At 33.1% G+C, this 27275-nt stretch overlaps 4 protein-coding genes across 10 annotated transcripts; 1 reads left to right on the forward strand and 3 right to left on the reverse strand.

Annotated features, from left to right (window-relative positions):
• Positions 1-16: 16 nt before the first annotated feature.
• Positions 17-10187, reverse strand: LOC113864716. 5 transcript variants are annotated; one of them, XM_027498754.1, is made up of 20 exons: positions 9864-10187; positions 9679-9767; positions 9323-9432; positions 9158-9197; positions 7954-8042; positions 7580-7646; positions 7424-7486; positions 6750-6920; positions 6551-6644; positions 6374-6453; positions 6184-6259; positions 6007-6050; positions 4956-5023; positions 4451-4536; positions 4006-4163; positions 2558-3896; positions 2156-2442; positions 828-1034; positions 587-743; positions 17-491 (listed from the first exon to the last, which is right to left on the reverse strand). In XM_027498754.1, exons 1-20 carry the CDS (start codon positions 9973-9975, stop codon positions 193-195), a joined length of 3636 nt encoding a protein of 1211 aa, XP_027354555.1. In that variant the 5' UTR covers positions 9976-10187; the 3' UTR covers positions 17-192. The 5 variants fall into 5 exon arrangements, with proteins under 5 accessions (XP_027354555.1, XP_027354557.1, XP_027354556.1 ...); XM_027498756.1 differs by having other exon boundaries at positions 2156-2427; positions 2735-3896; positions 6801-6920; positions 9158-9212; XM_027498755.1 differs by having other exon boundaries at positions 2156-2429; positions 2548-3896; positions 9158-9212.
• A 4419-nt stretch (positions 10188-14606) lies between these two features.
• LOC113864708 (transcription factor ILR3-like) lies at positions 14607-22583 on the reverse strand. Of its 3 annotated transcripts, XR_003504905.1 has the most exons (8): positions 22194-22561; positions 20694-20756; positions 20200-20277; positions 19922-20084; positions 19442-19771; positions 17424-17715; positions 16906-17251; positions 14607-16596 (listed from the first exon to the last, which is right to left on the reverse strand). XR_003504905.1 is itself a non-coding variant. In XM_027498738.1 (5 exons), exons 1-5 carry the CDS (start codon positions 22331-22333, stop codon positions 19517-19519), a joined length of 699 nt encoding a protein of 232 aa, XP_027354539.1. In that variant the 5' UTR covers positions 22334-22583; the 3' UTR covers positions 19094-19516. The 3 variants fall into 3 exon arrangements, 2 of the variants coding, with proteins under 2 accessions (XP_027354539.1, XP_027354540.1); XM_027498738.1 differs by lacking the exons at positions 14607-16596; positions 16906-17251; positions 17424-17715 and having other exon boundaries at positions 19094-19771; positions 22194-22583; XM_027498739.1 differs by lacking the exons at positions 14607-16596; positions 16906-17251; positions 17424-17715; positions 22194-22561 and adding an exon at positions 21787-22176 and having other exon boundaries at positions 19181-19771.
• LOC113864707 (probable galacturonosyltransferase 12) lies at positions 15264-17783 on the forward strand. Its single transcript, XM_027498737.1, has 6 exons — positions 15264-15474; positions 15813-15868; positions 15976-16131; positions 16239-16829; positions 16931-17233; positions 17381-17783. Exons 1-6 carry the CDS (start codon positions 15264-15266, stop codon positions 17663-17665), a joined length of 1602 nt encoding a protein of 533 aa, XP_027354538.1. The 3' UTR covers positions 17666-17783.
• A 1706-nt stretch (positions 22584-24289) lies between the features above and the next one.
• On the reverse strand, positions 24290-25738 carry LOC113865878 (thioredoxin-like protein CXXS1). The gene is made up of 3 exons (XM_027500659.1): positions 25640-25738; positions 25345-25467; positions 24290-24445 (listed from the first exon to the last, which is right to left on the reverse strand). Exons 1-3 carry the CDS (start codon positions 25736-25738, stop codon positions 24290-24292), a joined length of 378 nt encoding a protein of 125 aa, XP_027356460.1.
• Positions 25739-27275: the final 1537 nt, after the last annotated feature.

Here is a 27275-nt window from a genome sequence, read left to right on the forward strand (position 1 = left end):
TGCAGATTTGCTTTCTCTCATTCCACGAGGCTATAAAGGCTACAAAACTTGCTAATACATAAATGGGGGCAGCCTTAATTTCTGCCTATTCTGTACAACAGTCAGCCTATGGACTTTTATGTTATATACAAAAGAATTATAACTTTGAATGGAAATATTTATTGCTAATTACATGAAAATGACACAAAGCACTTAAAGTTGATCTCGTAATTGCGTCAATAAAGCCTGCATCGCCTCAATTTTTTTACCGAGTTCTTTGACCACAGTGAGGTGCTGACAGGAAGACTCAGTAGTACCAATATCAGAGATCAGCGCATTAATCTCAGCTTGTGAATCTATAACTGCTTCCTCTAGCAAAGTTAATGTTGGTTCCATAGTTTTGCATTGGCTTTCTTTTATCAGGTTTGGTAATGGAGAGAGATCTCGGCTAGAAACACTACCATCTATGCTGAGCTTCTCAGGAGAGAAAATATTGTCGAAACCTTCACTTCCTGCATATCATCATAACATTTTTACAGTGCTTAAAAGAATAAGAAATTATTTCTAGTTAAAAGATTTGTATTTGTAAGAAAATTTGACAGTATACCTAGGTTGCCAAGCTGATCCAATACAGACTGGCCAACAGAACCTTCTAGCTTTAGCAGCCGTATAATTCCAGCTGTTATCCGGCCTATGGAATCTATTTCAGATTTGCACAAAAAGGTTAGGTGTTGGACCTCATCCTTTGTTATAACTGCCTCAATCTGCATAGTAAAATCGTCATCCCACACAATCTTTCAACAAAGAGAGAGAGTGACCACATAACTTCATACAAAAATTTCCCTGACCGGTTGCTTTATAGAGAATTTTAGGTTTTCCACTTCCCAATCAACCATTTCATCAGCTTCATTATCCTCACATACTATCAATCGCACTTCAAGATCAATACCACCAACTTTGTCAGTGAACTCTTCAACTCCATTTGCAGTTAACAATGAAGGAGGAATGTTTTTTTGGGTATGGGGCTTCATGATCCGTAGCTCTTTAACGACAACCTGAAAATTCTGATCAATAGGTAAGATGCACAAATAAAAATGCATATAAAATCAAACATGAGTATCTGAGTACAGCTAACATTTCATATCTCCAGGGTACACATTTCCTGTATTTCTTTCATTTAATTTGTGCATTTTATTGAGGAAGAAAAAACTTCCGTATTCACATTGACAATACACAATGAACTCATATTCATACATTTAAGTGGGCGAAGGTAATATAAGGCTAAGCTAACAGATAGCCAATTGAGAATTGAAAAATAAACCATATTAAACTTTGAAATTGGAATGCTAATTGGGCGCAAGAGAAGTTCCTTGAGACCTTTTATGAAATTGAAAACAAAATATTTCATTTAAACAGATCAGAAGTATGAAATACAAGCTTGGCCAATTAGTTCTTTCATGTGGTATAAATTCATAATTTGAAATTTATGTGTATAAATTTCGTAAATAAGAATAATAATAAAGAAAAAAATAAATTTTGTTATTACCAGAGTTAAATCATCATAAATTCTTGTTAACTAAAATGATTAAAATGAATCAAAATTCAGGACTCCAAATAAAAAAAATAAAGAATATATTGAAAAATAATCGACTTCATGCATGAAAAGCTAATAAATTTTCTATGGCATTTAATAAAAGACGAGTCAAAATATATCTTTCATAAGACATATTGTTTTTGTTTGACAAACAGCTATTTACATTCCAACACAATTGTAATTAATCAATAATGATCCATTTCAGTAAAAGCAAATATTAAAAAAAAAAAAAAAAAAAAACAAACAAGAAGATATATTATCCATTTTGGTCTGGTTTAAGTGGATTTAACTGATGAAGGCCATGGGTTTTCATTTGCAAATTAGTTTGCCAGGTTCCCAATATACACTTGATCACTCGCATCATGAATCATAGAATGCAAAATTTCTCTGGAATATACTGCTTGATTGAATGCCAAAATATTTGATACTGTTTTTCTGCATAATTTCTAGTGTAAACCAATAAACCTGACTTCATTATTGAAAGCAGCAAGAAAAACCTTAATTCCCCCGTAGTGTGGGGCACAAGCACAACTTACACACTGCGTTAAATCTTGAAGAATGAAGAAAGATGCATCTATTTACCGTAACCAGTTCCACAGGATATGGTCGTATTCTATGTGATTGTAATTTTCTGTCTGGAGCATTCTTTGGGCTACTTTTTGCATTTACTTGTAAAGTACGGAAAGCAGTGTGCCAACACCTCTCTTCTCTGTTTACATCTTCGAGGCTTGAGAACCACCATCTTTCAGCCATCTCTTGTGCACCTTCAAGGGCAAATAACCAATCTCTCAATTCTATAGTTACATCCACATTATCTGGCTTCTTCAAGTGTGGAGAACTGGTTTCATTTCCTTCTCTCATATTTTCAACTGGTGTTAAAAGGGTTAGTAAGAAAACTACACTTTAAAGTGACAAATAAAACACAACTTTACTATATAAAGCAAATGCATCATCTACAACAAACAACAAGAGACTGATTCATACCATCTTTTGAATTATCAACAATTATAGGCATTGTGTTAAAAAGTTTTGCCAATGGTCCTCTTTGTATGTTTTCCAACCATTTAGACAGACCCTTTCCTAGACTACCATCGGACTCGAGTATTCCAAATCGTTGCAGGAGGGCTTCAGTGTAGTTCATTCCCCCACCAAGACGAACACCAGATACAAAAGCGGAGACATTCAAAGAATGCGACTCCAAGTCTACTTCACAAAATGGTATGACATGCACCATAGTTATGTCCAGAAACCGGAATGAATGGGTATTTTCCTTAAAAAGATAGTTCTTGTTGCTATGAACCCAGAAAATAGGTCTCAGTTGAGGGTATCCATTATCACTAATTGAGCAAATTTTTTCTCCAGTACTAAAGAAAGAGTCATTTTCACATGCCAAGTGCTCCTCAGTATCCACACAATCTATCTCAACACTTTCCCAAGTTAAAGTGGATGAAACAACAATAGCACCACCAAAGGTTCTATGAGTGGCACTAGCATACAGATCATCTCCGACAAACTGTAGTAGAGGCATTCCTACAGCATTCACAGAAGATGACTCAAGAAATTGAAGTTGGAGGTTTTTTATTGCCAAACATACAGAAGTGTCACTAGGAATATTGTCCATCAGCTTTCCACTAAAAGATTTGTTCCTAACACCCTTCAAATGTTTTCTTGTTCCAGCTATCGCTATTTTCTCGCTAAATCTCCCAAAATAAGTATAGAGATCCAGGACAAAAAATAACTGTTCAATGGAAGAGTTGGATAGATACTGTTCACAAGCAATACCAACCCTCACAATACCCCCGGGAGGAGGAACCTTCAACATCGGACTTCCATCAGCAGTTACCATAGCCACTTCTATGTGAGCATCTTTCAAATCAACACATCTCCACAGTCCAGCAGTCCATCCAAGAGAACTCTGATGTCCAAGCTTGCCAGTACTTGCTTCCAGAGATAAAGTAAGCTGGGATACTCTGGCAGTCCACTTCTTTTGACAAGCATCAATTGGTTGATCTTCCCAAAGACAGAAGCAAGCGGGATCCTTCTCCAGGTTCAGTATTCTTAACTTCATTGATGGTGAATCTAAAAAGAAAAGGTTTTCAATATGAAGCCTTGCTCCAGTAAAGGTGGTCTTGACTGTGTTTTCCATGATGGTTTTAGAAATATCCAGTTGGGTATTAACCAAAGGAACTGAAATATCCAGTCCCTTGAGAGTGAAAATAAAAGATTTTAGTGAGAAATCTGGTAAAATTTCACCAGGATTGACAACAATAACATCAGCTAAGAAAGATGATATCCTCAGGCAGGATTCTTCGTGGAGGTGAATCTGGAATTGGAAATAAAGAATATCATCAAATAACATAATTGGCAAAATAAAATTTACATAAATGCACTAGCAGGCCATTTGTTGAAAGAACATGCACAGCGGAACACACCATAAGAGGTTGACAGTCAATAACTGTTTGAGATGCAAAGGATGGTGGAAGTGGAGAAGGCACGAGCTGAAGGGAATAGAGGCACAGTAGAGGAGTTCCCTCAATTAATTGCCACTGCTGATCTCCTAGAGGATATATTGGAGGGCAGAAGCTTCTAGCTGCCAAAAGAAAGAATAAAAAGCATTTACTTAAGCAAGTGGGATTATTGCTAAAACAATATAATCTTCTCAAGAATATGAGGTAATAAAAAGTTTAATTTTGACCCAGGGTCCATATAATCTTCTCAATCATGAATTGCCACATCATTAATCAAATTTGACTTGTTAGATAAAAGCTAGTTATTATCATAGTCAAAATTTTTATTAAATTACAATACATAAATTAATAATAGTATACAAAATTTTACAGTTATCAATGGATCGAAATTAAATCAATAACTTAATACCAAATTCTGGCACTTGTAAAGCATCTCCTGTGACAGATTGCATTGATGGTTGCACTAAGGTAAATGGAGGGTGTGAAAAGGTGTCCCTGCATTTCAGAGAACAGAAGCTACAATTAAGTTCTGTAACTCCAGTTACTACAGTCAACTCAGAAAATGACTTCAACATTACAACTATCAACTATCAAGAACTACCAAAATAATCAAGTAGGGGAATTGGATACTACTTAAGAATATTTGAGGTTCTTTCCATTCCTTTTTCCCTTTTCAATTGCATTAGCTGCTCAAGAGTTAATCCAGGATATCTAACCACAAAAGCAGTGGCTGCTGTATAGGCCACCACTGATTGGCAATATTTTTAGACTAGAGAGTTCCCAGTTTTCACTTATGTTGTACGAGCAGATACATAGAGTGACAAACACCCGAACTGCCACCAACAAACATGAGCACAAACAGAACACTTCATCCTTTCACTAGTAATATAGAAGTAGAAAACAAAAACACAAACCTCAAAAATAGTCCAACAATTGTAATTCTGGTTAAGTTACTGTCATTATCTCCTTCAGAAAGACTGACCTGCAAGGATAAAGGGACTACAAACATGTCAACAACCAAACATTGGTGAGAGGACAAGATGTGCATATTTATCAAAGCCATTTGGCATTTTGAATCAGCAAGTGAAAACACACGAGCTTGTAGCATAAATCATCAAAGAAAATGAGTAGTAAAAGATGCTTTCCCTCACTTGGTCTTTCAACAAATACTTAGATGATACCTAAAATTTTAAATTTATCTTTCCATATTCACATAGACCACATAAGTGTAGTGTGTACAATTTTATGTTTTCGATTTGTTTCCTCTCATTTCTAAACGATTTAGAAATAATCACAGGTAATAGCTAGAGTTATCTCCTATATTGTTGCTCAAGGCCCAACAGACCTCCAGAGGAAGTGTGCATGGGTGTCTGTGTATAGATCTATCTATCAATCTGTGATTCAGTGTGAAGAAGTAGAAGCTGTGGAACTACTACTGTTTCAGCATCAAATATAAGGTTCTGCACTAAGTTCTAATAATTGTTTAAGGCATTACAGGTTCCTTAGTACCTATTAGGGATAATATAAGACTAAGGATGCACCAATATTGAAGAGTAAAGTATCAAAGTTATTGACAAAATATCTCAGATGATTTTTCAAATATATTGCAGAATCAATTAGTCATCTAATGAGAAGGCACTCTCCAGAGTTTTTTTTTTTTTTTTAATTTTATTATGTTTCCTTGTTTAAATAGGGATAGGAGTCTCATTAGTGGGCTTGAGTGTAGCACTACATCAGTACAGGTCCTAATTCTAAGTAATATGTATCAATTCCTTGTAATTTAAACATAAACCTATCAGTCTAATATAAAAATATTCAGAACCTCCTTGCTCTCTTCCCTCTTTTCTTGACTTATATTTAATAAGTTCAATAAGCAAAATGGACACATCCAAAAAGAAGAATATGAAATAGTATAAGGAGAGAAAAACACACAAGATTAAAAGAATATTATCAAGGGAAAATTACCCGAGAAAAATGGAGGGACTGCATTAAAAGCTCAAGCTGGAATTCTGCAAGTTAATGCCAATTGTAGGATCATTTTGCATGCTAAGCTTAGACATAAAACTATTAGCTATATGATATTTATATAATGATTAAATGAGATATAAATCAACATATCAATAAATAAGGATAAAGACATACCAGAGTCTTTAATGCAAAGAAATATATGGTCAACAACAATTGAGACAAGAGAATGCCCAGCAGCTTCGGTTGATCGCTGTCATGATTGACTCAAAAACAGAGAAGACTCAGAAAGCTTGAATTATACTAGAGTTTGTAACAAACTGCAAAAAAATAATTTGATCAAAGGAGGAAGAAGGTAATATGAAACCTGCTGGGCGTTGAAAGCTACATTGCCCCTGCTTAGACAAACATATACTCCTGTCATAAAGCGGAGAAGTGCACGGAGTCCTGTTCATATAAGTTATATCAACCTCGTGTCACATTTTTGTCTTCAATATCAATTCTATATGGATCCTACAGGCCTGACAAGTTGTCTTTCACTCACCCGGTTCACTTAATGCAGGGCAAACAGCTTCTGTGACATGTAACTGAACCTCAAGCCCAAGTGGACTGTTCAATTCAGTTCTCTGAACTGTGATCTAGTAAATATAAAGTTCAGGCTGTACTTCATGAGCCATGACACATAAAATTCTAGACAACATAGAACACTTATCAAAACTAATTGGAGAAACTATATTCATTACATAAGCTTCTCCTGATATTCCTTCTATAAAACGCTCGCCTCCAAAGAAAACTCGCTTTGCACCATCATCATCTCTCAGGTTTTCTCCTTCTTGAGTATGGCCTAAAGTAGCATCCGTGAACATGTCAGGATGAGGCAAAAGATCAATAGACAAAGATTCCCATTCTAGTTTCTGAAGAGAGACAAAAAAAAAAAAAAGTTACAATTATTATGTGGTAATAAAAGTACGACTGACATAGCATCTTCTATACTGAGAAACATAGCATAAACACATTCTTATAGAATGATAAATGCTAATTTATGATGAGACGGATGAAACAAAATTTATACAAGCAATATTAAGACAAGTGAATCATCACAAAAAGGCCCATTTATTTAAGCTTTTAAAAAAAAGTGATTTTAAGAATGTATAGAAAAGTTTTTGTTTTAGAGATTTTACGTAAAGCATCTATTTTTTGTTTGGTTATGTTACACAAAGCACTCCTAATAAGGTAGTTATCATTGCAGCATTTTTCCAGAAGATACTCAAAGTAATTTCTCAAAATATAAAAATATATATATATTTTCCCAGCAAAAGTGTTTTTTTCATTAAAAATAAAAAGAAATAGTTGCAACAAGTAGGCTCTAAAGGTCACACACACACATCACAAAACAAAATGAAAGGAGGCATAGTACTTTGAAAACATATATATACTTCTTATTACTGGAAAACTCCCGAGCCTCCTTAAGATTTACAACCTGATAACAAAATAAAAAGAATCAATACATTTTATACTCTAGAAGAGCCCAGAAAGCAGAAATTTGTTGAAGAATGAATCTCAACATAATTACCTTCCAGCTTTCATTTGTGGTATACAATAAAAGGTTGTGTATCGTGATAGATGCCATAGGTGGTGCCCTACAACCAGAGGCAGAGAAGTGGGACGCTTATAAATAGGTTTTGGCCTTTCCGGGAATAGTCTTTGAGTCAAACAGATATAATTTATCAGATTTATGCCAAAGGTATAGAACGACAGACATCTGTAGTATTTTAAAATAGAAGTTTAAATACTGTACCAAGTACCAACCCCAGCAGAGAACGAGATACTAATATAGTCATATCAATTTTCAATTTATTAAATCTATAATAACAATTGAGAGTGATTGTAGAGCATAAATAAACTGAAGAAGCTACCCAATTCAGAGAACTGGTAAGAAAAACTTACCACGTAGCTCCTCCTTGGCAACTAGCACTTCCAAGTGTTTCAAGCAATAGATTAACTGAGTGGATCTGTATAGTCATTCCATCTGCAATCTGACAGTTGCCCACAGTGCATAGAAATGAAAAATATTCAAACTCAATGTGTATACCTATCAACAAGTGACTGGCATTTGCTAGGACCTACCAGCCCTTAATCTATTCCTCTAGAGTTGTCAAACAAATAAGAGCGTACCTTAATTTGATCATCCAAAGTTACAAGTCTCACCACATTAGTCCTCCAAAAATTTTGTCACCAAAATAATTCCTCAAAAATTCATTTTATCACCACTTTAATCCTTGAAAGATTTTGCTCCCAAATTAATCCCACAAAAATTGAATCTACCACCAAAGTAATTCCTCATACAGATTTTGTCACCATTTTAGAGCTCCATTTTAGATCTTTGAGCGACTAATTTGGTAGAACAAAAGTTTAAAGAACTGAAGTAGTGACACAGAGAATCTTTGAGTGATTAAATTGGTGACCAAAACTTTTGAAGGGCTAATGTGGTGACATATGTAAATGTGAAGGACCAAATTGAGGGATTACTTGATAAATAATAACCTCACTCTATAGTCAGGAATTATTTCCATCTACATCTTTACTTTTAGTGACATTGTGACAATAAACAATTTTGTCCTTCACAGAAGCAATCCATGTTCATTTGATCCTTGAAAGTTTGCGTGTATCCAATTTATTCCCCAAATCTGTCAAACTTAATGACAAATTGATCCTTCTCTATCAACTTAGTCCCCAAATTTATCAACTTCATGACAACTTAGTCTCCTTATCTATCAACTCAATGACAAATTTATTCCTCAAATTCAGTCACTTTCACATTGAAAGGACCAATTTGTCATGAAGTTGACAGATTCAAGGACTAGAATATATGCACACAAACTTTTAGGGACCAATCAACACAAGTTGCCACTTTTCAGGATGAAATTACTTTTTTTTATATGTTACTTTAAATTCTCCTGACAAGTGACAGAAGCTTCATTGGAAGGAAAAGGGGGAAAAGAAAAGGACCCATGAAGGGGTGAAGTGAATAAATTAAATCCCCCCTCTCCTCTCCCCCCCCCCCCCCCAACAGTGCTACCAAAAGTTAATAGAATAAGGATATCATTTACGTATACAAATCTATTTAGGCTTAGAGATGCAAGAGTCAAACCTTATCAGCAAAACCATATCCGCTACCCTTGACAGAGGCACTTGATGATGTGGAACTGCATACAAGGAAAAAAAAATAACGTAATAAGTGACAGAAGAAGAGTCACACAACAAGATTCCTCACATATAATAATCGGCTAGACACTGATTTCACTAGTATCACTACCTGGTTGGAGTTTCAGATTGTTCGAAATCAGAATTCTCCTTGATAACCAAATCAAGCCTATCAATGTGCACAACGATTGGCTCTATCTGTACATTGCTCACTGACGGCAGCTAGAAAGCCACACACATTGCACTCAATCAGGTAATATACATACATGCATGTACACACATATATAGAGCAGAAGGTCAGACAAGACAACGTAAGGATGCATTTGAGTTGCCTTTTGTTATTATTTTAAGCCAATATTTTTTTTTTCACTAATAATTACTATCATATATAAATCGTCAAAATGAGAAGACAAATCGGGAACCAAACAGCAAAAAGAGCCAAATTAGTGAGAGTGAGAATTGACAAACCATAATCTCCAATTTGCCAACTTTGGCTGTGGTGACATTGAGCGCGGGTGGCAATCCAACGCTGGAATGCAATGCATCCCCGTTCAAATCTGAAAGCAAAACTCAAAAATTCAAAATCAACCAATCCCAACTATCATAAACCCTAGTTTCAAAATAAAGATGAACGAAAATGCTAAAGAATTGACCTAAGTTTGAAAGCTGAACGGTGCGACCCTGCAACTTGAACTGGTCTCTGGAGAATGACTTAAGCCAGTACTTGAGAGTGTACTCCAGAGCTCTTCCCAGGATCGACTCCATGCCTCACCTTCGTTCCTTCGTTCGGATCGAGCTTCGGGAAAACCCCGAACGAAAAGCTTCGAAAACCGTGTCTCCGGCAAACAACTCACGACAAAACCGTAACCGACAATATATGTATATATGTCAGATCGCAATGTGTAATGAAATGCAAAAACGAAAAATACATTGCTTAATCGGGTTTGGATGGGGGCATTCGGGTGGGGCGAGAGCATTTGGATTTTTTTTTTTTTTTTTTTTTTGAGGAACTTAGAAAACAGTGTATGGAGGTGGCGTGGTTTGTTGCAGCAAAACCACGTGCCGGAAGAGTGTGTGTGCTGTGAGGAGAGGGGAAGGAGGTACGTGTGGCACGTGCGAGTGGGGGTTAATTTTAGCGGGAGAAGGAGAGTTGCAAGTTTCGTAAGGCTTACAAAACATATTAATGTTATATGTGCGATTTCACTTTCTGTCAGAGCATAGAATATAAAGATTTTTTATATTGTTCTTTAATTATAAATTATTATATAATTAAAAAATTATTATTTTTATAAATTATTTAAAAATATATATCTAAGATGATTTTTAATTTTTAGTAATATAATTTTTTTAACATTATACTAAATTTAAAGTATTTATTATCGTGTCTATAAATTTAAAAGTGTATTTTATGTTTTTTAAATTAAAAATTATAATTATTAAAATATTTAAAAAAATTAAAAGATACTTTTATTTTTTTAAAATAGAATCACTAATTTTACTTAATATTAACTGCTATAATTATTTTACGTAAAAAAATGTAAAATAATTTTGTCAATTTTCAAGTCGCGATAAAATTATTTAAATTTAAACTCTTAAAAAATTTTCAAATCGGTGTTTTATTTTTCATTAACATTTTTTTGTAAATTATTTTAAATTTAATCCTATAAAATAGTAAAAAAAATCAATTTTGTAATTCCTTATATTTTCTTCTCTTTTCTCACCTCCTCTTACTTCTATTAAAACATTTTATTTTATTTTTCTATTAAAATTTCTCCCTTCTCTTATTTTTTAAGGTTACCCTCTATTTAAATGTTAATAATTTCTTTTATTATAATTTAAATTTATTTACCTTATTCATTATTTTTAAATTTTCATTTGTAAAGGATCGAGATCGAAATATAGACATACAATAAAAAAACATTATGTAGGAATGATTTTTTTAAAATTTAATTATTAATAAACTTAATTTATCTTGTGAGAGGTTTAATTCCCGAAAATGTATAGTTTATTTTTAGGCTCAGGATGGCTTAGGCTTTGCTTAACTTCCAATCTTAGTTAGACACGATAGCAACATTAATTTAAAATGATAAGTACAAATAGATTCATATCAAACAGAGCTGCTCTTGCTTTTCATATTTTCAAGTTATACAAATCTACTATTTTTACGATGGCATCAAGTCATTCATCGGAAACATTTTGAGTTCAATTTACCTTTAGTAAAAGTTATTCAAATTGTGAAAATTTTGAGTATAAAGTGAGCATTTTAAGTAGAAGAAAACTAATAAAGGTTGTTTTACTTATTAGAAATAGAGAGAATTAATTAATTAATTAAGAAAACTTGAAATATCAAAATCACACATGATTTAATTTAAGGGAACAAAAGATTAATTAAATAAATAATTGTGTTAAGATGAATGCAGATGAAATTCAAGTGGTAAATTTTCACTTTAGTGGCTACAGTTTTGCATTCTTTCTTAGTCGAGACAATTTCTTACTTGTTATCATGTTGAACGCTTTTAAACTTTTCAATCTTCTCCACATTACTAGCTTCAGATTATCCCACTTTCTCATCTTTTGCTGATCATGCAAACAGCTAGTGCCTATTTTCCAGCATTCAAGGATTTTGGGTTTGTTATGATTAAGTAGAGAGTGAAGGTTAGGCCACAGGTTCAATTGCATCCACATATACAATCACTTGTCTCCATTAAATTTGAAATCATATTACTAGTTTATGTATGTATGTTCAGATTCCACTAATTATATATATGATCAAAGTAAAACTTATTATAAAGGTTAAGTGAATTCTTACCTTATAAATTAGCTTTAAGAATTGAGTTAAATCAAGATAGTATCAAAGCATATAAATCTGATATTAGATCGCCATTGAATCTTAAAAAAGAAGAAGAAATAATTTGGCCCACGAATTTTGCCAATATAATCAACTTGAACTAAATTTAGAGGTTGAGTTAGGCCAATTTCAAATTCAAGAAGGTATATGAAGCAAGTGCAAAATATCATAAACAAAAAACTCAGGCTTCATTATGCTTTTTAAAAAGAAAAAAAAAAAAAACTGACCTATGCATAGTGCCAAATCACGAAATCTGAGTCCCTACATTGTAGACGTGCAAATAAAGCATTTGAAATCATAATAATGCATGTTTCTAGAATTTGTGTTTTACAAGTCAAACTGGTCTAAGAACTTCTCTGTTTTGGACATTTTACCTTCTGTAGCATACTTGGATGCAAATTCAGCACAAATTGATAGTCTTGGCTGCTGCCAATGTCATGAGTGTCTTTAAAGACTTGAAAGGTTGGCTCTACAAATGTTAAAAAACAAAGCCATGACATTTTCAAAACAAGAATTTTATTGGTAAAAAAGCCATAAAAGCGTTTTAATTTTGTTCTATGTGAATGAAGGTTGTTAAAATATATATATTCTATTTGATAGTTAACCCATCAATTTTGATTTACTTATATTTATGCTTTTGTCCTGTGCTACATGTCAATTGTCATACATCAGTTGTTCAATGTTAGTTAACTTTTTTCTCCTCCTTTTAAAAGTAGCTAAACTTATAAATTTATGTATACTATTGATACATGAAAAGTGAAGACCAAGAAGTGTAAGAACATTAAGCTGAGTCTTGTAAACTAGATTTTCATTGTGCCCATGTGGTTTTCTACAACAGTAGCAATCCATGTGGTTTTCAGTTCGGTTAGCACATCAACATAGCAGTTGAAATAATAGTCAAGCAACTTTCTTCTTTTTTTAACATAATATATCCACGTAAATATTCGCATCATTAATAAACATTCAATGGTTATACTTATAGAATATTTATAACATATCCACTAATTTCATGCCCTTTTCTTTTTATCTTTTATTTTAGAACTAAAATACAAAATAAATAATAGTTTTTAATCATATTTATATATATATATATATATATATATATATATTTATTTATTTATTCTAATCAATGGTGATTATTACTTTATACTTTTTGTCATTGAACAAATCATTTCAAGCTAAAAGTAAAATGATGCTCATGACTTCGGAATTTTGATTTCGTCAAGTGCATGCTTGGCCAATTTAATCCACACAATCTGCAAAAAGGTGAGGGATCCTGTAGTTGTTCTTCTATCTTCTATCTGTGCTATCTTCCATAAACTACCCTGTGTGCTATGCCAACAACATACAAATTTCACAGTAGTACTAAAATCAATTTTTTTTACTAATCTAATACTAATATTATATTTTTTTAACATATTCTTATCTATTAGCTAAAATTTATTAAAAATCATAAAAATATGTGAATCTTACATTTAATTTAATTATTCTCTTTCATACTTTTTATAACTAAAAAAAAACTTAACTAATAATTAAGAATGTATTAAAAAAATGTTAAAAAATGTTTTATTTACACTCCTCTTTCTTTGTTGGTGGAGCAAGGACAGGGTTTATACACTCTAATCCTATTATATGGATTCTCCCTCCTTGCCCCGTTAAAATAATACTAACTGTTCCATTTTTCATTCGTAAGAAGGTGTGATGTAAGATAGGTATATACCAATCTTGGACTGTCTATTTCTGTCTATCTACCATGAAAATCTTGTTCATGTGCACAAGTGACACGTCAATCATTTTTCAATTCTGTTCAACACTAGTTGATGCCCCATAGTATAGACAGGTAAGAGATTGCAATGAACATGTGCTGATTTTGTCTTTTCCATCCTCTTCTCCATGAGGAAAAGTTCTACTGAATAGAATTATATATCAAGCGACTAAATAATAGTGTGATTATGCTCAAACTTAACAATTTAACATTATTTTAATTTAAATTAAGGGTAAAAGTCCTTAATTATTTTAGAGATAATACTATTACTGAGGAGATCTTGTCCAAATATTTAACGCCCAAGTTTCTTTTGTTGTTGTGGAATTTATAAAATTTTATGACTAATGCTATATAGTCACAAATTTACAAAATTCACTTAAAGTTCGTCAAATTAAGATTCAGATATTGGGATCATAATCATTTATGATTCAACAATAATGTCAATTCATTCTGACAAAAATTCTGAAAACTTAATTACATCAGTTTTAATTTAAAACTTGAGCAAATTACCCAACGTCCCAAAGCTTTCATTACCAACCCACTTCTGATTATGTAGGTTTCTTTTTTTGGTAAACATTTTAACTTTTTCCTTTTATCATAACAGAAGATGTGCAACGTATATCCACATAAAATAAAGCTTCTGTACATTCAAATCCTTGTTAGTATTTTATGATAAATAATTTTCAAAAAGGAAAAATAATAAAAATAACTGCAGAACTAATCAAGATTAGTAATGAAATGAATCATATTCAGCAAGAAATCAATATTCCACGTAATGAAATCAAAAAAATATTAGTTTTCTTTCAAGAAATAGAATTAATGTTTTCTGAATTTTCACTCCAACAACCACATTCTGAACCCCACACACTAGAGATAGAAAGAAAGGCAGTCATTTTCCATGTAGAAGTTCCGTTCTGTCAGAGTCTCCAAACTCTAAACTCTCTACATGCCAAACAAAACAACTTCATGTGGAGGCAAAGCCAAGCATACGCCAAAGTTTTTTGTATTTAATTTTCTACTCTTTGTTCCTTAACTTGCCACCTTAAAAATCAAGTCAATAGCCAAAACTTGAAACAAACAACATCGTCCTTATCAGTCCCATGTCTCTTTCTCCTTAACAACCCCCTCCTCTCATAGCTCTCCACAACAACATTAAAAGCCTTCAAACACCCCATTGTCATGCCTGTCCCAAATGCTAAGCAAGGTTAGGTGAAAGACAGCAACCCTAAGTCCTTAAGCACCATCAAGACCTTCCTTTTACAGAATAACCTGATGTGGGCTCTTGCAGTTTTTTCTGCTTTGTTGTTGATCAGATGGTGAATTGCCAAATGAAATACACTAAAACTACTGCTACTACTACTTGTTGAAGAGGAGGGACTTAAGGCACTGTTGTTGCTTCTGCTTTTGGTGTTGCCTTGCCTTCTTGTGTTTTTGGACAAAATGTTGCTGCAGATATCACCAAGTTTGAGGCATGTCACTGTACTTCCTGGAAAAGGGTTGAAGGAATTTATCAAAGTGAAGGTTGCATCAAGGAGGCTTTCTTATCGGATGCTCTTCTATTCACTTCTGTTCTTCACGTTTCTTCTTCGGTTTGTGTTTGTTTTGACAGCAGTGGATGGCATTGATGGAGAAAACAAGTGCTCTTCCATAGGTACATTATCAACCTCTCTCTCTCTCTCTCTCTCACACACACACACACACACACACACACACACACACACACACATGTATACACATGAAGTCAACAACCTAAAACACACAAAAGGATAAACCGCAGGGTGAATAAAACTTCTAGTTTCAATATATCAAAGTATATCTTTGGACTTTTCACTATTTAAAAGTAGTTATTCAGCTGTATTCAAACTTTTTATTGATTAATGGGGCTTTTATAAATTAAAAGAACTTAAAAACCATGGTAATGAATTAACATCTTGTCTTCCTTTCTTTGTATACATGACCTTTTGATTTACTAAACATTAAAATTTGCAGGTTGCCTGGGAATAAAACTGAAGCCAAAGATTTTGGGAAGAAGTCTTGAGTCAAATGTAATCTCCTTAACTCTTTTAATTAAATTTTCAGCATATGAATCCATATGGTAGCTAATTGAGCAGAATTATCTAATGATGCTGAAAATGGTAATGGTTTCTTATAGGTCCCAGAAGTGATATACGGAATATTAGATGAACCCCTAGGCAAAGATGAGCTAGAGGGAAGGTCTGATATTCCTCAGACTTTAGAAGAGTTCATGACCCAAATGAAGGAAGGTGGATATGATGCCAAGACATTTGCAATTAAACTAAGAGAAATGGTACCATTTTCCCAGTCTTTCAATCTAGAGGAAATTAGAAGAATAATATGCACAAGTAACAGTTTTCCCAGTTCAAGTCTCCACTTAAATTCTGAAAATTTTCGTAGGTAACCTTTATGGAGCAAAGGACCAGAACAGCCAAAATCCAAGAATATTTATATCGTCATGTAGCATCAAGCAGCATACCCAAACAACTTCACTGCCTTGACTTGAGGTTGGCCAATGAGCACACCAACAATGCAGCAGCACGGCTTCAGCTACCCTCTGCAGAACTTGTCCCTGCCCTTGTTGACAACTCCTACTTCCACTTTGTCCTTGCCTCAGACAATGTGCTCGCCGCCTCAGTAGTTGCAACATCACTCATTCGCAACAGTTTGCGACCTCAGAAAGTTGTTCTGCACATAATTACAGATAGGAAGACTTATTATCCCATGCAGGCTTGGTTCTCATTGCACCCTTTATCACCTGCCATAATTGAGGTCAAGGCATTGCACCATTTTGATTGGTTTACAAAGGGAAAAGTTCCTGTGCTAGAAGCAATGGAAAAAGATCAAAATGTGCGATCACAGTTTAGAGGGGGCTCATCAGCTATAGTTGCAAATACTACTGAGAAGCCAAATGTTATTGCAGCAAAGTTGCAAGCACTTAGTCCCAAGTATAATTCTGTGATGAATCACATTCGGATACATCTTCCAGAGGTAAAAGCAAAAGCAATACAAACTAAAATTACTTCTGTATGACCTATTATTAGCCTTTTTTGCCTGTGATGCTTACCGCCATAATACATATTTCGTAACAGTTGTTCTCAAGTCTTAACAAGGTCGTCTTCCTCGATGATGACATTGTGGTACAAACTGATCTTTCACCTCTGTGGGACATTGACATGAATGGAAAAGTCAATGGAGCAGTAGAAACATGCACAGGAGAAGATAAGTTTGTGATGTCAAAGAGGTTGAAAAGCTATTTGAACTTCTCCCATCCTCTAATATACAAAAATTTTGATCCAAATGAATGTGCTTGGGCTTATGGCATGAACATTTTTGACCTGGAGGCTTGGAGGAAAACCAATATAAGCTCTAGATACCATTACTGGGTTGAGCAGGTATATGCACTTTCCATCCTGCTATAATATTGTAAAGAAAAAAATGTAACAGTAAATTACTTTTTATATATTTAAAACTAAAATCCGAGAGTCCATAATGGAGAAAGATAGTACAATAATACACTTTTTATATTATGCTTTTTGCAGAATATAAAATCCGACCTCAGTTTGTGGCAGCTAGGGACATTACCTCCTGGACTAATAGCATTCCATGGGCATGTCCACACTATTGATCCTTTCTGGCACATGCTGGGATTGGGATATCAGGAAAATTCAAGTTTTGCTGATGCTGAGAGTGCTGGTGTCATCCATTTCAATGGCAGGGCAAAGCCATGGCTAGATATAGCTTTTCCCCATCTAAGGCCATTGTGGACCAAGTATATTGACTTTTCGGATTACTTCATCAAGAGTTGTCACATTAGGGCATCATAGATTGGATCATGAGAAAATGTGACCTTTTTGATGAGTTGAAGGAATGGTATCTGCATATAAAGGAAGATGAAAATGAGAGGACTTCATCAAAGCATATGCCCATCCATGACAAAGAAGTGACAACAATGATATGGCAAGATGCTCCCTTCTTGTTTTAATTTTTTTTATATATATCTCCAGTTGAAATTCTTTTTCTCTCGAAGCCGTATTGTAAGTATGAGTATTTGTAGATCAATTATATGTACCTATGTATAAAGAAAATGAAGTTATTTTGGGAAAACAAGCGTGCAAACTAATGGATTAAGAATGTAAGATGCAGAAATAAAAGATTTTGAGGGACAGAAGAAAGAACCGTTCAAAATCCTATTCCGTTATTATTTATATGATGTATTACCATTGCACCAAGGTTTACCCTTAGATGTGTAATTATATTGTATGCAAATTATCAAAAACTTTAGACTACCCTCCCAAAACAACCTAACTTCTTATGCAAAATGGTTTGTAGGATAACATGCCATACATTCGTTGACACACACAAACATGTTTCCCACGCTGTTGGTGTTAGTAAAAAACTTCACTTTTCCGGGTCACTTTAAATGCCAAATTCCTGATGAACTTCAACGATGGTTTGGATGGCCTTAAACCTGAATTGACAACCCCATCTCTAACATTTAAAAATGACTCCTTTTCTTTTGCTCAAGACCTACCTCAAACCCCTCAAAAGAATGGACCACTTCAAATGAACCAATGAACCCGCAAAGCTAATGGGATCACCAAGTTACTCTATTGGTTTGTGGTTGTTGAGAGTGATGCTTAAGTGGATTTAGAGTAGAGGGAGGATTGGGTAGGTGTGGAATTGGCTTTGAGGGAAACAGTTGGCCTCGGGTAGATGCTTTTAAAATGGTTGAGGTGATATGAGGAGGGAAAATATAGATGTATGTAAATTGAGTGTATTGAGCATGCCAGATTTGATGGTTTGGAAACTTGGGTAGATTGAATATAAAAGATAGGATGAAACAATATGGGCTTCGAAATATAATTATGCTTTTCTTTACCTTTCCGCTATTGAAATTCTAGGGAAGTGACGAACGGGGTCTATATTCCAAGGCCACAACAGGCCACACAGGCTTACAACAATGAAGGATTAATACAAATATTGATACCGTTCGATTTCTCCAATTCAATCAATCTTATTGCCTAAGTTTGATTATTTTCATATTCAAGAGTTGTCTCAAAGCCGTTTTCAGATACTATCGTCACGGTAGCTCAGAGCCTCAGTTAAATTCAGAAGTACCAAGCCTCCCCATGTTGCAGACAAGTGTAGGGTTGTTGCATAAGCTTTTCACCGAGACACTATGAACTTCAACCTTGGTAGCACCGCACGCATCACATGACGCATATTTATAGTTGAGAAACTTTCAAATTTCAATAATTAGAATTCCATTCATTAGCTTACAAAAGGAAATATGGCTGCACCAAATTTGAAACTACATCACCATAGCTTTATTGCTTCCTTGATTGTTAAAACATTCCTACTAGCAAGAATGCACTCTTCCCTATTTTGTAAGCCTAAACCGAAATAATTTTAAATGTCATCCAGACATTGGATTATCTTAGAACCCAGCAGCAACAATGAAAACAGATGTGAAGATAGCCAGACAAGTTTATTAACATTTACACGCAAATACCAGCATTAATCATAAGAGTATCATATGCCACATACAGTCAGAAGTCACCACTGGGTCCAGTTAGAAGAATACTTAGAAGAGAACTAACAATGCCAAGAAGGTATTGGTAAATGGATACAACCTTGGGCCAAAATGGAAGCCCAGAGAATTATACAGTGCCAGCTTAGGCAACTGGTGGACGGAGGACGTGATCCTGTGAGGTATCCACTGCAGCAGGTGGCATAAACTGCCACATTGCAACTCCTGGATAGCTAATGAAAGGTACCAACTTATTGCCATGCGGTTGGCCTTGCGCAGCAAATGCAGCAGGGGGAGGCATGAAACTAGGCTGTGCATTCAAAGATTTCAGCTGCTGCTCCAACTTCTCTTTCTCTACCTTGAGCCTCTGTTTCTCATCACGAAGTTCATTCTTCTCAGCCTACATAACACAGAATTTGCTTTCAATACAGTTAACATTGTGAGTTTTTCAGTCATCATTAGGAACTACTTTTAAGGAAAAAAGTTACGTAATCTAGAATACAAAACTCCCCAGAAGTCATTGAAATATGAATATAACTTGAAAAGTCACCTTTAACTCTTTGATCTTTTCTTGAAGACCCAGATTAGTGTCTTTCAACTTCTGGGCTTCACCTCGTAACTGTGTCACCATTCGGACAGCATCAACCAGGATAGCAGCCTTGTCTGTTTTGGTAGGCCGTCCAGGCTCCAAAATGGAGCCCAATTCAACAAACCTAACCATGTCCATCATATTAAGTTAATGACTCAGCAACATATTTACATAAAAATGCACAAGGAGAATTGAAAGACAGAGGGGGGATAGTTGGAATTTCGATTTAAAGACTGTACTTGTCATTAAGCCTATCCCTTCGCAACTTCTCCCGACATGCCTTCGAGCTAGAAGCAGCACATGACTCAGATCTAACCCTGCAACAGGAAACAAACAAGAGAATGAGAATAACTTTCTCCTAGGATAAGCTATCCAGATAGGGTCACTCAGTTTTTAGGGTAATTAATAAATGACAATATGTAGATATACAAAAGATCCAACAATAATATAAGACAGGGAAAATAGAAGATTGGCCAAAAATTTGAGGAAAAAAATGCTATACTTGCACAAGATAACATATATGCAATGCAATAGGATTTGTCATGTTGATTTCTTGATTAACAGCAAATTTCAATAGCTTCATCATTTGAATAAAGTGAAGAAAGAACTTCAGAAATTCATGTTCACAATAAGATTTCCAAGTGGCTACACATGTTGATTCCTTAACTTTTCATTTTATTATCAAAAATATATTTTATTCAACAAAAATCAAAGGGGAATAGAAATTGCGTACCTCTTCTTTGAACCAGACTCTTTGAAACCGTCAGAATCCCCCATTGAACCATCAATGTCAACACTAGGAGCAGATAATAATTATTGTAAAAAGAAAAGCAGGTAAAAAATTAATCATTTTTTATGGGGATACAAGTGGAGAGGCAAGAGTCATGGATAATGTATTATGTTATGAATTATGTCAGCAGCCATGTTGCATGAACAAAATGTATGAGGCCTATATCACAAATATACACGTCTTTGAAAGGAAAAAATAATCGCCTAACAGTAAAATGGAATTGAAATAAGTGCATCACAAATATAAAGAATAAATTATCAAGAATAGTAACAAAAGCAGCATTCCACATTCCATAGGCCTCTATAGAAAAACCCTTCTTGAATTTATATGTAATCAGCCATTCACTTAAATTCTCAGACTCAATCCGCTACCCTGCCCCCTAAAAATTGTCAAGCAAAAGCACTCTGCAAGATTCTGGTACAATTATTTCATTCAAACTTACAATCCATGAAAAACTTCACTCTAGACTTATCCCACTAGGTGGGGTTGACTAGGACCATTTAGGAAAGGGTATCCCCTAAAGCTTTCTTATGTCTTCTTCTGAAATGACTAAAGCACCTTAAATGAGTTTCATTTTCTTCTATTCAATATGTGCTACTCCTACAATGCAACTTTCTCTCAAATATTTTTCAAGTAATATTGCACTTATCCACTCATTCACTTCATTATTCCCATCTCTGCTACATTTATTTCTTGCACTCATTAGCACTTTAACTACCCCCAATATTCAATACCATAGAGCATCGACAAATTTATAACTGCACAGAAGAATTTTCACGGTTACAAATTATGCCTGAAGCATTTTCCTCATTTCATCCAACAAGCTCGAGTCCTATGTGAGTCGATCCAATGACTTCAGAAAATAACCAAACCATGCAACTTGCAAATACCATAAATGTCAATCAAAAAACATAATTATAGGGCAATCAACAGTTCTAGAAACACAGAATGTACGGACCAATGTGCAGAAGCATGCATTCAATGGATGTTTTACAGAGAAAATTAAGCAATGTGAAAGTTGCAGAATCAATTAAACTTGCACGTGTAAGAATGTCCCGAGGCATCTGAATTAATTTTGATCACGAGTTCCACCAGACATTTACAGACCCAAACCGATAAATTCTACCACACAATAAATCTATTTTTTTAAAAAAATAAAAAAATAAATTACAACTACCTGTGACTACTGCAATTCAAAAAATTAAAAAATAATAATAAAAACGAAAATTACACTTCTTTCATAAACAGAGAAAATTTTACAACGCGCAGAACTTCAGAATTAAGTAATTAAACACAAAATCCAAAAACTGAAAATTCACAAAAGCAAAGCAATCAGGCACGACACAAAACCCTAATTGTCAAGCAGCGAAAGAGGGAAAAATCAAAGTGTGCATGGAAAAAAGAAGAAAGGAAAACGCAATTGGCGAAACGATCTGCTAGTACCCGACATTCGAAGAGGAATTCAAGGCCTGCGGGTGCCAGGAGAAGCCAGAGGAAGGAACAGTGAAGGTGGCATCAGGGACAGGAATATCGTCAATCAAGCCGTAATCGAAGAGCCAATTGCTGTTTTCCCGGGAAACCATTGTGCGTCTTTGGTTCCCGGAAAATTGAGGATTTTGTTGCACGAAAAACTGATTTTGGTTTTCCTGGGAAACAAACAGGGACTGTGGGGTTTGCTTGCACGTTTTGAAGTTCAGAGACGAAGAAGGGAAAAAAAGAGGTTATTTATTATTAATTAATTAATTAATTAATTAATTTCTGGGAAAAGGGGAATCTGCGTGTGTGTTAGTCTGAGAGATGAGAAAAATTGGTGGCAACTGGCAAGTGGTGATCAAATTCTTCGTCTTCAACTTCTACGACAAAAATGGCCCTGGACTTCGTATTGGGCTTTAATATGGGCCTGGGCTTCATACTTTTGCAAACAAAAATGTGCTTTCGCCGATTTTCCAGCTTAAATTTAAAGAAATATTTGTTTTTAAAACAGACTTTTGATGTATTAAATCAATAATTAAAATATAATGGGATGAAAAATCCTTTTTCATTAATTTTATGATATGTACATATTTAAAATTTTAATTATATTTTAAATGTTGAAATATATTACCTTGTATAAAATTCATGGAGAATCCTCATCTATATTTAAACATTTTATTATAAATATTTTTTATTCATTAATATATTATACCGTATTTATTAAATCAATACTTTAAGCTTCTCATTAGCTTATATAGAAATGATAATTTAAATTTTTGCTTTTAATACATATACAATGTATGATTAGTGGGATTCCAACAGAAGCTTTTTCATTATTTAAAATAAATTGAAATGAAATATATTGATATCAATTTAATTAATTTATAATATAAAAAAAATAATACACTAAAAATATACTCTTTTAATTATATTATGTATCTTCTTAAAATATTTTTATGGAATAAAATTGTTAAAATGAATCCTTTATTTTTATGAATAAAAAAAACTAATATAACATAAAAATAAATAGATATTTAAAATCAAATAAAATAAAGAAATTCAGAATATGAACAAATATATTTAAATTTTTATTTATAGAAAAAATTAATTACACTATATTTGAATTTAATGCACCTTTATTATAATTTGATTGTACAAGTTAAGCTTAAACAATTCTATTATTGATACGATAGTAACATTTTATAGTTTATATCTAAACAAATATAATAAAATAGTATAAATAAAATATTTTGCTTATTATTTCTCTAATGGAATGATTTTTATTGTATTATATAAAGTATTTAATCATTGTATTATAATTAACTGTTTTATAATATTATGTTATAGTTTTTAAATTTATAATTTTGTAGTAATATTATAATAATTGAAATTGTATATTTATGTACATGTATGAGTTAAAATTTATTGATATTAATTATTAAACTTAAATACTTATATTAAATATAAAATTAATTAATTATTAAATAATATAAATATTCAAATTTAATATTTATCTTCATCGGATCTCATAGTGTTATATATACACACACTTCATCTCTTTCCATTCAATCCAATTCGATTTTTCAAAAATTGCACATACAGCAACTGGAATTTGAAACTACTTGTCCCTCTCAATCTCAAATGTTCCATGTAAGGAAATTTGACACGAAAAAATAGGTCAGCAAATCATGGGTGTTTGTGTTGATTACTTAAGTTGCATGAATTTGAACTAATTGATTTGAAACTTGACCTATGACTTGGTAATCATGTTTGATTGGTAAGCTCTCTATGATTCGCCACAAGACATATTAAAAGAGAAAACCAGCATCATGAAGAAATTTAATACACTAAAATACCCTTTTACAATACAATAACTTGCCCTTTCACACCAACACTGTTCTATCTCCACACCAAACATTTTACAAATAGTGAAAGATCAATAAGTACTATTACATGGAATCTGTAACATACAAGAAAGGAATCCTGTTTATTTTATTATTTTTAAAAGAAACAAATTAATAGGTCTTATTTACAACTGTGGCAAACTCTGTTCATGTGTTCATGCATCATATTGACTTTTGGGAATGTGTTTGGTGAACATAATAATTGATCCTTTTCTTTATCTCGTCTGGATTTGCACCCACGGTTTTATTCACTGGATCTCCTCCATTCATCAACAAAAAGGTGGGAATGGCTTTGATTTCCAACTTGGAGGCAACTTCCTAGTTAGATACACATAACAGTAAAACAAAAGGTGATTGAGAAAATTATGAACACAAAGTCACAACACTTGACAATTATACAAAGAATTTGTCTCTTGAAACCTCCCAAAAAGGATTAGATAATATTGTAAGTCACAAATTGATATCATATGCACTTAATTATTTTTATGATAAATAATGTCATTATGATAAGGTGAGGGCTTGAAATCTAGCTACATTTTGTTGAGATTAAATTAGATATAATTAATATTATGTTCGCTGACATAAAAACAGCCCTCATGACCTCAAAGTTTGATTTGGAATCCAAAAAGAAACAGTTTTATCCACTGAATTTCTCCACTCATTATAATAAAGGTAGACATGATTTCCCACTTGGAGGCAATTTTCTCATATAGAACCAAAAATATTGCATATAGCAGTAGAACAAAAGGTGGTTAAGGAAATTATGAATGCAAATGATACTCAGCAAACGTGCATAGAATTTGTCCTTTGAAATATCCAAAAAGGATAACAAAAGATATTATTCTTGCTCACTTTGTGATATACTCTGCAAAGTTATACATTTAAATATATTAATGATCAATAATGCCATTATTATATAAGTTAAAGGCTCCAAACCTATATGAGCTTTTTCTTGAGAATAGATTATAATTCAGCTCTAGTGATACTATGCTCGCTTATATAATCACAGCCCACCTGACCTCAAAGTTTGGATTGGAATCCAAAAATAAACAATTAAGAAATATTTTTTGGGACAACCCTTTACATGATTCATTGTGGTATTAGAGAGCAAGGGCATCGAAATAGAAGAATTGAAAATATGAGAGCCAAATAGTTTTATATAAACACAAAATCAAGAAATAAAACCTTCCCCACCATATGTTATGCATGTAAATTACCTTAACCTCATCCACATCTACATTAAGAAAGAGAATACTTTGATAGGTAGAGGCCAATTCTTCAAGGAAAGGATTCATAGCTATAGAAGGCATGCACCAGTAAGCAGAGAAATGAACCAGAACCTGCAAATTAATTTAGGCTAAGTAACAAGGCTATGAACAGACCTATGCTACACATGACCACAAACATTGCTAATGCTATCTGAAGCTGAATCCTTAACCAACTAATTGCAATAATTATAAATGCAACCTGATTTATAATTTAATGAATCACCAGAAAATAAATGAAACTCACAAGTTTGCCTTTCTTTGTGGCATCAGTGATGTGGTGTTCCCATGATTTTCTTGAGTCAATTTTCACAACCTTGGACCTTTTGAGCTGTTGGCCTTCCATTTCTTTCTCTTCTGCTTCTTCAAAAGGGTGAGCTATATAGAAAGCTAAATGTTAATCAGTATCTTTAGAACACTATTTAAGAAATAAAAGAAATTGTCAAAAAAAGAAGATTGCTCTCTTGAATAATACATTTGTTAAATTGATTGTGAAGGATAAAAACAACGTAATATAGCGGAGACCATTGTTTTAGCTAATTTTATGGTCATATGCTCTCTAGGCCTAATAATAAAAACTATATAGTTAGACAAACACTTTTATTATCTATAATAATACAAATTAAAAATAACACAAAATTTTGTCAAACTGAATAAAACATCATGCTAGTTGTCAGCTTTGCTCACTGACTCGTGTAAAATTGACATGCAAAAAAAGAAATTAAAAAAAAAAAAACGCAAGAAATATTGGCAACTTCTGGTTTACTGTTAGTGCTGTGGGGAATAGACCCTGCCCATACAATTATCATTGCTGACAAATAAAAAAGAGAAAGAAAAAAAAAAGAAATAATTATTGTTAATATACTTATTGCACAAATATTTTTAAATTAAGTCAAATGTCAAAGACAAATAATAATAAAATAATGATGGCAATATATATATATATATATATATATATTAAAAAATAAATTAATAAAATATAAATAATTTATAAAACAATAAAATTTAATTTAAAATGTTTTTCCGTATGCATATTATATTTTTTAAAAAAATATTATATTCACGCATCACATTATATCTACTACACATACTTATCCTTGTGCCGCTGGTTAATACAAGATGATGCAACTTCTTATCATTTAATTTGAAGTTCGGGGATTTCTTTTATCTTTTGCTGATTTAAATCTTGATGAACCAGTTTTATATTAGGAAAAAATATACTAGTAATACCCTTGAAGACATTAAATAAAAATAAATAAATTCATGTAATTTTTTAATTTTTAATAAATTTTAATTAATAATTAAAAGTGTGTTAAAGAAATATATTAAACAGTACATATTGCTAGTATTTTTAAAAAATATAATTTTTAGATACGTATGGAATCTAGTCAATCATTTTTGGTAGGCTAGCTACAAAATCTTGAACCTTAAGGTTTCTCTTTGTTGTGGGGAACTTGCAATTTCTTTTAGATACGTATTTGGATATCTCATGTAATTTTCACAACCAAAGATTCTTTATATTCCAAATTCTAACGACAGAGTAACATGCAATTAAACACTATCATGTGAGAGACTCTAGCATGTATCGTGTAGGCCATGCATCCTGGTTTGTATTTGAGTATGCATGTATCATCATTATTATATTATAGTGAATCAACCTTATCTCCACCTATTGAAACTACTAAGGATGGTTAAGCTTATCAGCTAACGTATTAAGTATACTTAATTTGCACGTCATTGGAAAGACTCACCAAAGTTTTGGGGTGAAATGATCTATATCTTGCTCTTGCGTTAATTTCCTTTAGTAGAAGAAACAATTACTCAAATACAAGTGATCTTGTGAGCAAAATATATGTTAAGAGGAATTCTATCAACCTCTCTCA

This window comes from Abrus precatorius, unplaced genomic scaffold (assembly GCF_003935025.1).
Source record: "Abrus precatorius isolate BTA unplaced genomic scaffold, Abrus_2018 Scaffold4, whole genome shotgun sequence".
Classification (NCBI taxonomy): domain Eukaryota; kingdom Viridiplantae; phylum Streptophyta; class Magnoliopsida; order Fabales; family Fabaceae; genus Abrus; species Abrus precatorius.